General features: G+C 36.4%; 1 protein-coding gene across 1 annotated transcript in view; it reads right to left on the bottom strand.

Annotated features, from left to right (window-relative positions):
* Window positions 1-13,471, bottom strand: part of LOC125396785 (rho GTPase-activating protein 20-like) — a 28,344-nt gene extending 14,873 nt beyond the window's left edge. The window contains exons 1-5 of the mRNA XM_087900118.1: window positions 13,355-13,471; window positions 8,078-8,264; window positions 6,788-6,937; window positions 5,781-5,822; window positions 1,195-1,279 (exon numbers count right to left, since the gene is read on the bottom strand). Coding sequence (XP_087756244.1) covers window positions 1,195-1,279; window positions 5,781-5,822; window positions 6,788-6,937; window positions 8,078-8,226 — 426 coding nt within the window. The 5' untranslated portion in view covers window positions 8,227-8,264; window positions 13,355-13,471. The remainder of the gene's footprint in view (window positions 1-1,194; window positions 1,280-5,780; window positions 5,823-6,787; window positions 6,938-8,077; window positions 8,265-13,354) is intronic.
* Between the last annotated feature and the right edge of the window lie 2,283 nt (window positions 13,472-15,754).

The following is a 15,754-nucleotide window of genomic DNA, read 5'->3' as shown; positions in this document are numbered from 1 at the left end:
GTGAGACCATTCTCCTCACTATTAGACAGGATACACTATAATTCTACCATTTGCCTCCTTCACTGCTACGTTGTCTGGTATTGAGAGAGCTTGTGCAGAACTAAGTGCATAGACTGTTTGCAATATTTTGTTCACCATGAATATATTAGTTACTGCACCACATTTTTAAAATTTAGAATCCCATTTCAATGCATTTGCATATAAAAATAAAGAACAGACCAGTCCCTTTATAGTAACCATTCCGCTCAACCCAATTACTCCTGATGATCTTATAAAACAACGACATACAGATTACGGAAACCCGCATAAGGGTCAGTGCAATACCTGACCCACAAGCAGACTTTTCTCTGGAAACAGAATACTACCGGAGTAATAGATGGCAAATTGAAATTCAATGGGAAATTGAAATTTCATAATAGAGGTGTATCTCAGAGATGGCTATTGTACAGCACATGTGAGAGCCCGTGTTTATCCTCAGCACTGCTCACACACACAGACACACAAGCACACATTACATATAAAACCCAACACACAAACAAATGCTATTTTTAATTCACAGACAAATTATATTTATGTAAAATAATTTCCTTATGCTTGAGGGACACATAAGCATGCAAGATAAGAGATCCATGGTGCATTTATCAGATCTCTCTGTCTCTCTCTCTCTCACACACACACATACACAAATGTGTATGAACAAGCAGCTGAGTAAAGTAGAGCATATGTCATTCTTAGTATTGTTTTAAACTTTTAGGTATGTTTGTAACTATAATCACATAAAAATTATTTTAAAGTAAACACTATTTAAAAGGTACTAGAAACAAATAATTTATATCTCTAGAATCAGTGGCAAGGGAGAAAAACACATAATTACAGTGAGAAATACCTGCAAAGTTGTTTTATGACTACATCTCTCTTGATTTAAGCCACCAGGCACAAAACAATTTGTTAAGCATGTTGTACTGGAGCTAATATGGATCAGTCTGCCTAGTAGTAACTCTTTAACATAGGCAAAGACATATTTGTGTGCATGAAGATATTTTTTTCAGGTAGCATTACCTAAATCTTTACCTCCCTTTTTGTCACCCTGCTGTCATCAGCCTTATCTTCAAATTTCCTCCTGTTTCCCCTCCCTTGTCCTTTCCCTCCCTCAGTCAGTTCCATGCAGTGAAATACTGGTCTTTGTGTACATACAGTACTCCAGCTGGGGATGTCCTCTGTGAGTATCTCAAGTGTGATTCTCTTTCCATCATCTTTCTTCTTATGTTCATCAATAGATCTGCTCAAATTCAATTAAAAAAACACAAAAGTAAAATTGTCTAGTGTTTGTTTTCATGTCAATAAAGGATATGTTATCAGTTTTTAATTTTAAAGTGAGAATCAGCAACAAATTTTGCAAAACAAGGCACATTACAGGAAATAGCAGGTTGCCCTAATGTGTGACATTTAGGAATCAGATTCAGTTCTAAAAACATTAGTCCCACATTAGAAGGAACATAATCCTACATGGTTCAAAACCAAAGATCAGTATTTCCTTTGATTGTGCATAGTAAAGTAACTTGTATTGGTAATGAATGATATTATGTCCAAAATACTGTTTAATTTAACATAAATATTGAAGAATGAATGTATAAAAATTGTAGCCACCACTTCCTCAGTTTGAAAAGTGAGAAATTTCAAAAACATCCAGGAAATATTATCAAGTAGATATTTGGAGATAGTCTAATCACGGTGCCAAAACCAAACAACCAACAACCAAAAGGAAAATTATAGACCAACATCTCTGTTGAACTAAGTGCAAACAATATTAGTAAAATACTTGCAAACCAAATTCAATTACAAAGAGATTTCACATTAAACTCAAGCCAAATTCACACCAGAGATGGAAGAAAGAGTCCACGTATGTAAATTTAAAAACATAATCCACCATATACGTGAACTAAAGAATAGAACAATGATAGCCCCCATTTGATTCATAAAAGGCATTTGACAAAATACAGCATCTATTTATGATAAAAAGTCATGGAGAGCATAGGGACAGGGGGGAGATGTTTCAACATAATGAAGGTATATGCAGGAAACCCACAGTCAAAGTCATCCTAAAAATAGAAGAAACTCAAAACGTTTGTGCTAAAATCAGAAAAAAAAACAAGTTCATTCTTATCAATTCTCCTCAACATAGTTGTTACAATATTAGCTAGGGTGATAAAACAAAAGGAGGAGATGAGGCAAATACAAATGAGAAAGGTTGAAGCCAAGATAAATTTATTTCCAGATGACACAATTCTATGCATAAAATCCTAGAGTACACAAGAAATTCCTATAGCTAATAAATATTCTAAAAAGTAGCAGGACAGAAAATTAAAACACAGCAATCAACATCCACTTACAAAAAATGACAAATACAAGGAAATAAATCAAGAAGACAATTCCATTCTCAATAGTCACATAAAACAAAACAAAACTTTAAATAGATCTAACCAAAAATGAGTGATTTGTGCAGTAATATCTTAAAAACACTGAAGAAAGTAATTGAATACACCAGCATATGGAAAGTCCTCCCATGCTAACGGACTGGCAGGATTAGTGTCGTGAAAATGGCTGTGCATCATGTTTTCAATGCATCGCCTTCTAAATACCAAGAAATATTTTCACAGAAATTAAAAATCTTTTTTGAATTTCATAAAGAATGAGTGCAATGACTGAGGCTATCAAGAACAAATCCAAATATTAAACATCATTAAAACTAACAACAAACAAACTGGGAGTATCACCATGACAGATTTCAAGTTATGCTGCAGTGCAATAATGCATACGAAATTGCACTGTCAGAAAAAAACATCGCTTATCAAAGGAATAGAACTTAGATCTTCATATAAGTCCACATTCCTACAGTGCCCTGATTTTTGACAAGGAAGTCGGTCATACACTGGGAGAAAATGCAGCATCTTTAATAAATAGTGCAGTTAAACCGAGTCGCTACATGTAGAAGAATAAAATTTGATCCTTACCTCCTACACTACACAAAACTCTCTGATAGCCTGGATCTTATATAGGGGAAAACTAGGAAATATACTCAAAGTCACTGACACAGAAAAGTACTGACTGAACAGGATGCCAACAGTGCAGACATAAAAACTGACAACTAATAATTTGGACCACATGAAACTGTGATGTTTCTGTACAGCAAAAGACAGGAACATATGAGCAAAGTGGAAGCCTACATAATGGGAAAATGTCTTCATTAGTTGTCATGGATTTAGTATCTAGAATATATAAAGAACTAAAATATAGAATAAAATAAACATTAAAAAGGTAAACGGCTCAAAATTGGGGTATAGAACAAAAAGGTTCTCAAAAAATGTCCTACAAAGAAAAAACACTTTTTAAATTTTAACATCTTTATCCACCTGAAAAATAAAAATTGAATGTATTTTGAGTTCCATCCTGCCTCAATCAAAATGGCCACTATAAAAAAAAAACCACATGATGACAAATGCTGATGCAAATGTTGGAAAGTGGAGACAATGGTCCACTCCTGGTGGGAAAGCAAAGCCGTACAACCTCTATGGAAACTGGTCAGCAAGTGGCTGCAAAAATAGAAAGAAACCTGCCTACCATATGATTTAACTGTGCTCCTCTTCCACATAAACCTGGACCTTGTATCCTATGCTATACTCCTAACAGACAGAAGAGAGTCCAGGTGTTCATCAAATGAAAAATTGATGAGGAAAAGGTGGTGTATTTTCACAATGGAATACTACTCAGCTATTGAGAAGAATGAAAATTTGAACTTCAGAGATAAATGCATAGGGCAGGAAGCAATCACTTTGAATAAGTTAAGTCAGACTTAGACAGACAAAAGCCGCATGTTTCCTTCCTCAGTGAATGCAAACATCTTCAGACATGCATGGTCAATTTGAATTATTGTTAGAGATCAGAAAATTATGAAGGGGAAATAGGGAGGCTTGTTCTAGGGTAGAGAAATGACACATACTAGTATTGAATTTTAGGGAATAATGAGTCAGGAATGATGAAATGGGTGGGAAGCTGAAGGAAATGTAGAAAGGAAAGTATGGTGATGATAACACTAAAGGTTATCAAAAAGTCATGATAGTTATTGTATAGAACACTCATATACACTAGGTCTAGAATGAATTTTTTAATGGACACAATTGAGTCTACTGGCCTGTGGGAGTCCTTCCCCCAGCCTACCTCCAACCTCTGGGGACTCCACCACTTGGTACAAACCCAGGATTCTACCAGCTCTTTCACACCAATCTGGGTAGACTACACTTAGTCTTGTTGCAGCCTGCTTTCAGGATCGGCTTCCTCCACATAACCTACATGGCCTGGGGATTTCATCTCTTCATATTTACATAAAAGTAGACATGTTGATACATGAACTTGAAGTTAATATCCAGACATATGTCAACACACCTACAAACATCTGCTTTTTCACAAAGCAGCCAAAAACACACACTGAAATAAAAGACAGCATCTTCAACAAATGATACTAGACCAACAAGAGAATCAGATTCCTCACCCTGTCCAAAACTAAACTTAAAACTTCAACATAAGAGCAGATAATCTGAATCTGATAGAAAAATGTGGGTATTACACATCATTAGAGATAAGGGTAATCCTCAATAGCACCCAGCTATGAACTCGTAGTCTACACTGTGACCTGCCTGGAAGATATACTGGGGCAATAGGGGCGTGTGTGATGATAGTAACTAACCATTTCTGATTGCTTTTATGCTTACTCCAGGAGATGGTACCCATAAATGGCACTGGTAAAGTAGTCAGGATCTGAGACTAGATAAGACTTGAGGGAAATCAACTACTATTACTCCGTTACAGAAACATAACATGACTCCTAATGGCATGTTGCTATATATTAAAGTAGCACATCAGTCAATCTATAAAAGAAAAGTTTCTTCCTAAAGTATATTGGAAGAAAGAGATTCCCAATGGGAAAATGTGCAGAAAGTGAGACACTTTGGAGAACCTAGTGATAAGTGGATGTCTTCATTAAGGCCTTCCTCCCTTCATGGCCCAGGGATTTAAGGAGATGAGTCAGTCAGAGGTGACAGACGACCGAAGAACCCATCACAACAGGAATGATAAACACACAGATACACAGAGACAGTGAGAGCAGGCAGAAGACCTATACAGGTTCAAGTATGACAGCATGTCAGGACTGGGAAGAATTAGATACAAACTCCCACCAATAATCAGAAAGCTGACTGCTATTTGCACCAATTGGCAAAAGGAGAACCAATTTTCTCCAGCAGAATGTTAGCGAGAGTATCAACGACACACCAGGACAGGACATATGGCAGGGAGCAGTTGACCATTGCAAAATACACTCAATCATTTTACTTTGTTTTGGCATTCTGCCTTCATGGCCTTTTGCTTGTTTTGTTTTTGTTTATGTAGTAGAGTGTGTGTATCTATTTTGGCTGAAGTGATTGTTTCTTGGTTTTGAATTTTTTTTTTGGAAAGAAAAAGGGAGGATAAAAGAACCTAAAGCTGAGTATGTAGGGAGAATCTGGGAGGAAATTGGGAGGAAAAAAATATGATCAAGATGTATTATGAAAAAGGACACAATGCTTAGTCAACAGGGAAAGGGCTGGATCTGGGAAGAGGTGTGTACGTAAATTTTTCAATCATATGCTTAAAAAACTTGAGATTCTCAAAGATATAAAAAGAAAAAGGTGTTGGGTTTCTGAGAATCTCATTCTTTTATATTGAATTAAAGAAGTAGAATATGTTACCTCTGAAGCAAATTGCCCCACTCTCTTTTTTGAGCTGATGAACTGCAATATAAAAAGTAAGAACATTAAATTAAGCAAAATATTAACTGCTCAATTTTAAGGGTATGTATCATGACCAAAATATTAGTGTCCAGTAGTTACCAAAACGTGTAAATTTATAGGAATTCTTCTGCGGGAGTTTCTGTCAGACCTGTCATTTACAGATGGCCTTACAGTGATGACAAGGGACAGACCGCATGGTCCAAGCTTTCTAATCTCAAGCAGGCAAGGCGACTTCTCTAAGCTTCTGGATCCACACAGTTAAATGGGCAGCTGTCTCAAATCAATCTCAAATACAAACATACATTACTTGTATCAAATTAAATCATATTTCAGGAAATTTAAATATGGATGGAAACTTTAGAGAGAAATAATGTATTTTAGAGAAATATCAGGCATTTTGTTTTACTGCTTTAGGCAAAAGTAGAAAAAGGTTAGATTAAATACTTTATGGAATATTCATTCTTCACATATTGATTATCACACCCAGATCCATTTACATGCGACATTCCTGATCATCTGTAGGCTACTTCATCATGGATTTTAGTACTGGTAAGAAAAGGGTTTTGAGGATAAACTTGTCCCTAACTTTCTTGAAAGTGAATTGAATCACATACAGCATATAACTGATTAAAGTGACAATATTTGTTCTCCCACAATAGTTGTCACTAGCATGATTATGCCAGGAATATCTTCCTTATCATAAATTATCCCTAAGTGAGTGCACTACTCTCATTCTTCTACACACTACCCCATATTCCTTTTGTACATTCAATGGCTGAATACTTAGTTTCTTGCCTCTATTTGGAAGCGGTGAATCCAATGATGTGAGTTAATTTTATTCACAGACTTAATTTCTCTCTCAAACACTCCAAAAATATTCAATGTAAACTCTTCATTAGGCAGTTGACTATGATCTTCCACACCAGCTCATGCATGTCAGCACAAGACCAAGCTATGGGTCTTACCGAAAGGTGGCCACAAAATTCTCCATAGGCCATCCCAGGAGAATGGATTTCCTGGCCCGACTGGGGCCTACAAAGTCAGTGACCACACATTCCCCCATCCACAGGGCAGCCAGCGGGATGATGTATTTTATCTTGAAGTTTATCTTACACCTAAAATGAGAATTAGAGAAGATCCATTAGTTTGCTTCTTGAACAAAGGAGCAGTGGGGCTAACAGAAAGACCTAATTCTTCCTGACCCAAAAAAAGCAGGACTCAGCTATCTCTATCACTGCAGACACAGTTCAGCAAATGAACAAATGTACCTTTACAAAGCAGAGGCTTAAGGAAGCTTACCTAGCAGAGGTTCTGAATATACCCTTTCCACATTTGCAAACATCTACAGTCTGTATTTTCAGAATGTTGAAAATTAACTTTAAATTATACTGTATAGTTGAAACAGTGCTTTGAAATGTTTTCATATGAATCAAGGAAAACCTCATTTTAAAAACTTCCCCTTAATTCACTAAAATACTTTCTCATAACCTATGCAAATCAATTGTATTAAAGCCAAGGTCATAATTCTGTTCTTAAGTGCTTTATGGGCAATTGCCTCTAATGAAGGATCTTTGAAAATATTTAGTCTTCAAATAATATCACCTGATCTCTATTTGCCCAATTTCTAGATCAGGAAATACCATAATGGCTAATAACCCAGAGCAGCACAGATGTGGATGGAACCAGACAATCTAATAGCAAAGCACAACTCAGATCAGCTGGGCCTCTCTGGTTTATCATCTGTCTTGTAAAGCTTCTGTTTGGGAGCACCACTCGGAAAGGCAACTCTCCTTTACAAAGCCTTGCCTTCCTTTTCTTCCCAGGACAATCAGCCTTTCTATTGGAACTGCATGTTTATGGGAGGGGACAAATTACATAAACTGGTTACCAATAAATCTACAGCTACCTTGGAGATATATAAAATGCACCATACCATGACATTTTACAAAACAGTTGTTCATAGTATGGCCACTGTGTTTCTTCCTCTTAATAACCATTTCTATCTGACTATGACAATAACTCTCTAAGTGGTAAGATTATTGACATTTTCACTAATCACTAGTGCTCCAGTAGATTGTTGACTGGCTTTTCTGCAGGAGCACAAGACAGAATAGGACCTTAGAATAATGTTAAATGAATAGGAATAAAAACATTTGTAAGCACAGAAGGGTAAAAAATCCTTTTGATTTGATTTACAGTAAAAGCTGGAAATAATACACTCCGTGACATCAATAAAATATGAAGAAAATACATACCGACTATTAGTCACAACCAAGAAGTCTCTGTACAAATGCAGATGACACTTCTTACTGCTACAGCCTCGTCTGAGCTCCACTGGTCCATGGGACACCAGGTATTGAATATTCATCTCCCCAGTTGAGGCTTTCTCATTGACAGATTCCATAGTATAGTAGAGAGGCTTTTCCTGATACAGGCCAAACACTAACAGAACAGAGAGTCAATAGTCAACAAAATAACCTAACACAAAATTTGGGGAGTTACATAAGATTAATCATAAAGGCTTGGTTCTTATAGCAGGCTCCAGTGAGTAACCATTTTTAAGGATACACAATGGATGAATACATTAAGGAAATTGTACTAGTAACAGATCGAAGACCTGGAATTTGAAGAATAGTACAGCTTGGAGGTAAAAGAATCAGCAAACACACTGAGAGAAATGGCCAGATTACAAGTATTGCTCAATAGTTGTGTTAAAAACTACAGCAAATTCAAGACATGTAACTCTTGAGACTTCACCAGTGGAGTAGCAACATGAAAGTCATTGAGAACATTAAACCAAAGAGAACAGTATCTGGAATTATGGGAATACTAGTGTAAAAGTACATAAAATGAAGAATTTTCGTCAAAGATCTCAACATCTCTGATTCTTTCAAATTATGAATATGTCAGTTGGGACAGACATCATGCAGATGTTACTGGCATTGTGATCCTGAAACCCATCAGCTCCTTTCTCATCACTAAGATAGTATAAATCATAGAGATCTACTCAGGTAGAGTCAGACACCTGTCACTCTAGAAAAAGCCAGACTTGAAGAACAGTGGAATTAACCTTGCGATTGTTGACTGAAATGGAATGGAAAGACGGTGAAGAGATACAGCTTCCCTGAGAAAACTACAATCCTCAGGTGACCAGCCTCTCTGCAATAATCAAATTTAGTCAAACTCTGAATGAGTCAAAAATCAAATCTTTCTGAGTCTCCAAGGAAGAATGCAGCCTATCATATCCTTGATCTACCTGCTCCACCTAAGTGCAGGAGCTATGAAGTCCACCTGTGCTTACTGCAGACAGAATTGAAGCTTATCAGTGCTGTTTTCAGTGATTAAGACTTTAACAATTGTTACACATGTAGTTCATATTCCCAGCCCTGGGAGTGAGCTGTTGCTGCTTCAACAAATGCCAAAAATATGGAACAACAGAAAATAGAATTTTGAAGATGTGAAAGAATTTTGAAGAAAAAAAGCTTATCTTAATCTAAAGAAATTGATACCCACATGCAAAATTTTGGGTACCAAAGACTCACATATGGAGCTCTCTGAAGGGAAATAGGATGACTAAATTGAAACATTATTTCCTCAGAGCATGTATGAATTATCATAAGTTTGTATTGGCAGCAATAATAATTGTAAAGTTACTGTAGATAAACAACCTTAGGAGCAGGTAATGAAGGCTTGAGAAAGAGGTTCTAAGTATTTTGTATCTTTGGTAACTGATAAATCCATGTTAGAATTGTGCACATGACTGTGCAGCACAGAGTTTTAAAATTATGGCATTGCATTTTAGTCAAAGCCATTTGATAGAAATGTGAAAATAATTGTATTCTGTGAATACATTCTTACATTAAAAGTCAACGTAGATAGTTCTAAGAGACAAGTTCACAGCACTATGTGCCTACATAATAACTTGGAGAAATCTAATAAATAGTAACTTGATAACTCTATTGAAAGCTATAGAACAAAAGGATGAAATCACACACAAAGAAGTAGATGCCCCCTAAATAAACTCAGGGCTGAGACTGAGAAAATAGAAAACATAAAAGTATAAAGAATAGATGTATTAAGGAGTTGGCTATCAGAAAATATCAAATAAGAGTGACAAACCCCTATCCAAATTAATGCAGAAAGAATATCAGAATTAAGAAAATTCTAATAATCATAAAGAGACACTTTTAAAAACTATACTCCACCAAGTTGGAAAATATAAAAGAAATGGCTAATTTTCACAATATATACAACTTACCAAAGTTAAAACAAGGCCAGATACATAATTTAAACAAACTTGTAACTTGTAGTATATCAGAAACAGTCTTTAAAAGTCTCCCAAAGAAGATGTTCGTGGCCTGATTGTTTTATCACCGAACTCTAACAGAACATCTAAGAAGAGTTAACACTAGTACTCCTCAAATTATTCCACAAAACAGAAACAGAAGAAACACTGCTCAGTTTGTTTCATGAGGTCACACCCTGATACCCAAACAACATAAAGACCCAACAAAGAAAGAGAATTGCAGAGCAATTTTCCTTTGAACATACTTGCGACAATACTCAATAAAATATTTGCTAACTGAATCCAAGAACATAACAAAAAGATTATCCCCCACGACCAAGAAGGCTTCATTACAGAAATGCATGGATGGTTAAACATATAGATATTGATAAATGTAATCTACCATATAAATAAACTGGAAAAAACATATAATCTTCTCATTAGATGTGCAATAGGATTTTGCCGTAATCCAAGTCCTTTTCATGATAAAAGTTCTTGGGAGATTAGGGATACAGGGAACATACCTCAACATACTAAAGGCAGTTTGCAACAAGTCCAAGGCCAACAACTTAAATAGAGAAAAATTCAAAGCAATTCCACTAAAATCACAAACAATTCAAGCTTATACACTTTCTCCATATGTGTTCAATACAGTATATGCCATCTTTACTAGAGTAATAAAACATCTGAAAGGAGATTAAAGGAATATATATGGGAAAGTCAGTGTCTCTTTTATTGCAGATACTATAATAGTGTAAATAAGTGACTCAAAAATCCTATCATCAAACTCACACATTGATAAACACTTTGAAGAATGTAGCTTGAAAGAAAACGAACTCACAAAAACCAGTGGCTCTCCTTATACAAATGACAAATTTACCAAGATAGAAATAGGTAAACAATACCTTTCAGAATAAATTCATGATAAACAACTAAAATCTCTAGACCCACCGATGTTAAATATAGATTAAGAGGCTGTGGGGAACAGATGCCAGGGCAAAGGAAAACAGTTAGCTATGAATTGATGGTGGGGGGTTAAATTAGAGGATCATATGGGAGGGCGGTGGGAGTGGAAGACATGGAGGGAATATAGGGAGAGGCTGCTAAAGCTGAGGGCCATTTTATGGGTAGAATAAAAGCTGAATGCAGCATAACCATACACACACACACACACAATATACATATATATATATATATATATATATATATATATATATTTGAAGGCTATCTAAATGCAACTAACAGGTAATAGAAGCAAAGAAGACTCTTGTCACCAAATGATGCTTCCTGTACCACAATCAGTTGCAGCTAACAGAGTTGATATCCAGTGGATTGCCATGTTCCCTTTGGAATCTCCAAGTAACCCAGGCTTTTGCCAAGGTTTTAGGTTTCTCTCTTCAAACCAATCACAAGGTCCCATAGCTGAGAGAAACACCTACACAACTTATTGAAGATACAGAAGTTGAGCTGATGCCTACACAGAGCCTTCATCCCTTCGATCAATCATCTTTGTTGCACACTACCCAAAGATAAATGTAAACACCAAGTCAGCTCTCTATCAACCTTTAGATCTATGGTGGTGTCCTGCCTGCAATGGTACAAAGCACGAAATTTGTGGAAGTAAACAACCAGTTTTTAATTTGGCTTAAGGCCAATTCTATAGTATGTAATCCTTAACCTTCACAGTCTGGGTGAACAAGAACCTGACACCAGGTAGCCCAGGGACCAAGGGGAGAATTCAATACTGCTGTTCTATTAAAATAATGTAGCAATAAAATGACTCCTAATGAAATCTGCTAGGCTATTAAATAAATGCCTTGTCCAGCTGCCAGTAGAGAAGCTTCCCCCTTACAGAAAATTAGAACAAACACAGAGACCCACACAGAGACATTAGAATGAGACTGAGAGACTTGGAACACTCAGCCCTAAGAGCGAGGTCTCCATCAAAACTGTCCTTTCAGGGAACAGGAAATCCTGCAGAAGAGGCAGAAAGGGTGTAAGAGCCAGAGGAAGGACACCAAGAAAATGAGACCTTCTAAGTCAACATGACCAATGTGCATCTGAGCTCACAGCAAGTGAGGCAGCATGGTTCTACCAGGTCCTTTGCATATAAACTATGACTTCCACCTTAGTTTTTTTATATGATTTCTGAGTGTGCAAACAAGTGGGTCTCTGATTCTTGGCCTTTTCTTAACTATTTTCCTACTGTTTCTTGGTTTGTTTTTTCAAATTCCAATGGACTAGTTTTTCTTTCATCTCCTTTTATTTTATGTTATGATCATCCTTTAGAAGTTTGCTTGTTTTCTATAGAGCAATAGAGAGGGAGAAGATTGGAGTGGGATGAGATGTAGGAAGAAACTGGGAAGAGAAGACAGAGAGGGAAATCATAATCAGGACATATTATATGAGAAAAATCTATTTTCTCTAAAAGGTTAAAGGAGTTAAATCAGAAAAAAGCATAATGATATAAAATGTTGAGGAGACTACAAAGCAGGAGACACTAAAAGTCTAACACAATAACATGGGTCACATTTACTTTCCTGTGAATAATGGACACTATACTACTTAAAAGTCACTAACTTAATTTTTATTGGAAAAAATGGTTGTTTGGTTTAAAAAGATTTTAAAAAGCTACTCTAATAGTATTTAGGTTACTTCCCATAAGTTTTTAAAGAAAAAATGGCTAGTTCCAAGTCAGGCTCCAAAACTGCAGAAAAACCCTGTCTCGAAAAACCAAAGAAAAACGAAAAAAAAATTGACTTTCTTGGTGGCAGCAGGAAAATGAGCAACTTTTAGAGTGTGGAGTATATGGTCAGTCTACTGTTTCCAAGTGCTGAAGCACTAATGTCTGTGTAAACTGTCACAGCAATATAAATTCTACAGTGCCAAGAAAGAGGCTGAACTAGGAAAATTCTTTAAGTAGGTTTGAGTTACAAATTTTCAGACATCAAAAAAAATTGGGGAATCAAAACGTACATTCATACACAGCTTTGAAGAGGATGGATTATTACATTAAAGATACCATTGATCTCTGCAGTGTAGTTCATGTAGTTCAGAGCATTCGTCCCTTGACATGTAATGTCTCCTTTCTTTAGGTGACAGAACTTAACATTATTATTCTAAGTAGACTTCTGTAAGGCTGGATCCTAAGTGTAAGAATTAGTTCACATAATCTAGAGGAATCAAGATAGGACATCTCCTGAGAACACCAGTCCATCCTAAGGATCAAAAGTGGATATTAGCATACCTTTTCAGCAGAGCCTGGAAGGGAAAACCTTTCAATGGACTTGAAATTCTCTTTTTTTTTCTCCTTGGCACTAAACACCACAGATAGCCACAGCAGTTGGCAGACCAACTACTGAAGTCTGAGGAGTCTGCAGTAGTCATGGTGACTGAGCACTGTGATGTCAGAGTTCTGAGGCTCATGACGTAACTGACAAAATGACATGTGCCTAGCCCTTATCTGTTTTTATCCGACAAAATTTTAGTTTCAAAAATATTTTAGGGATGAACAGAGATGCTGAAACTACACAAACTTGTACAGTAGAATTATTATTGTACCCCAAACCCTAGTGTGCTATGATAACTACATATGTTAGATTATTTTCGGTTGCTCACCATTTTGAAGTTTGGAAGGATAAAAGTAGTCTATCAATTTGGTCTCTGATCATTTTAACCTTGATTATTTTGCATCATTTTAAATGGTGTCATGTCGGGGACATGGATGAGACTACGTGGGATAAAGCAAGAGCCAGACAAGGAAGACAGGTTTAACCTTGTTCTCAGTCAATTATGTTCATGTATCCATGAGATTGGTCCCACTAAATCAGCTTTAATCCCTTTTGAAGTCAGAGGGTGGCCTTCTTGGGGTGTCTGTCTTCTAAAAAAATGACACCATCCTTCATCCTTGCTACACTGGGGATTAAGCTTCGAAATATAAACCCATGGAATGAAATTACTCCAATCATAGAACCAGGAAATGTATACTTGAACAGTTAAGACTAGAACATCCCCACTAAAGCAGTGGTTCTTTATATTATTATTTTTTGTTTATGGAATTTTGTTATGTTTTAATTGAAATATAATTACATCTCTTTCTCTCCTTTTCGTACATAGATTCCTTCCCAACTGCCCTCCCTTTACGTCCTTCAATCCTTTCGACTCTTAACTTGATAATCTCCTTTTTCTTTTATTATTGCTTATACATATACATACACACACATACACACACACACACGAACAAAGACATATTTCCTGCTGAACCTAATTTTGGTGTCTGTGTATTTATCATTTCAAGTCTGGCCTCTCTGCACTGGAAAGTCAGTAAGGGATCAGTTCCTGGGAGATGCTATTTTTCCTTTTCCCAGCAGTCATTAGTTTTCTGTAGTTCTTTTTCTAGACATAGGGCCCTGTGAAATATTTTCCCGTTATTCTTTCTGATTATTTTTTATTGATTTTTCTTGAGCTCTACATTTTTCTCTGCTCCCCTCCCTGCCTCTCCCCTCCCCTTCAACCATTCCCCAAGGTCCCCATACTCCCAATTTACTCAGGAGATCTTGTCTTTTTCTACTTCCCATGTAGATTAGATCTATGTATGTTCTCTTAGGGTCCTCATTGTTATCTAAGTTCTCAATATGTCTACTGGTATTACCATTTTTTCTGGTTTTGTTTATGAATCTATTTCTAAGAGATACTTTCACAGCAGGCTTCCTGGTATTTGGCTCTTATATCCTTTCCAATTCCTCTTCTGTTCTGTTCCCTGAGTTGAACACATAGGGGCTGCATATATATATATATATATATATATATATATATATATATATATATATATATATATGCAGTGGGGCTAGGTGCCCCTGCTTTGGTGTTTGCAGTTGTGGCTTCTTATTTACAGAAGTGATGGTCTCCGTTTGCTGTAACAAGTGGCTTCTTGGAATGAGGGTGCTAATCACACTTACATGTGGGTATAAAAGTAAGATTTAACACTTCGTAAAAAATTATGATGATCTAGCAATGTAGTGGTAAGAGATACTTTTCTAAGGTCCATAATCTAAATAGTGCCAATAAGCAGCCTAGGATTCTAGTACCAGATATGATTTCCCTCCTGTTGAGTTACTTTAGTCTCGTCAGACTGTTTGTGTAGCCACTGAATAAGTGCCACTTCTTACAAATATATATATCTTGTCAGGCTGTTAATGGCCATGATCCATGTATGTTGTAGTTAGTTAGAAATGACTGTATTTACATCCCTCTTTTGTAAATTTGTATAGAATTCTCTGTAACAATCTAAGCTAGACCACAGGAAGTAAAGCGATTTTCAGTTCAGATTCATCTCGAATTTTCTAAGTCCTGTGTCTATAATGTATGGTATCTTCAGCAACATGGGCTCATCATCAAGCCCAGAAAGCACCAGTTAGACCAATAAACTGCATTGCTTGGGGAGTCACTCACACTGCCTGGTCAACAATTGGAAAGAGTCTGTTACACAGAGAAACCTGCCCCCCCCAAAAAAATAGAGTGGGTCTTACACCCAGTAATATTCTGTTGGAGAAATTTTTCATTTGTTAGTGGTTAGTTGAAGATAGCTGCTGGTTTAGGGTTAGTTGATTGTATCCACTTATTCTTTCTAGCTGGGACACCATCTGGT

Source organism: Myodes glareolus, chromosome 21, assembly GCF_982192425.1.
Source record: "Myodes glareolus chromosome 21, mMyoGla1.1, whole genome shotgun sequence".
Taxonomy (NCBI): domain Eukaryota; kingdom Metazoa; phylum Chordata; class Mammalia; order Rodentia; family Cricetidae; genus Myodes; species Myodes glareolus.
Note: the sequence above shows the minus strand (reverse complement) of the source record. Positions and strands in the feature narration are given on the sequence as shown.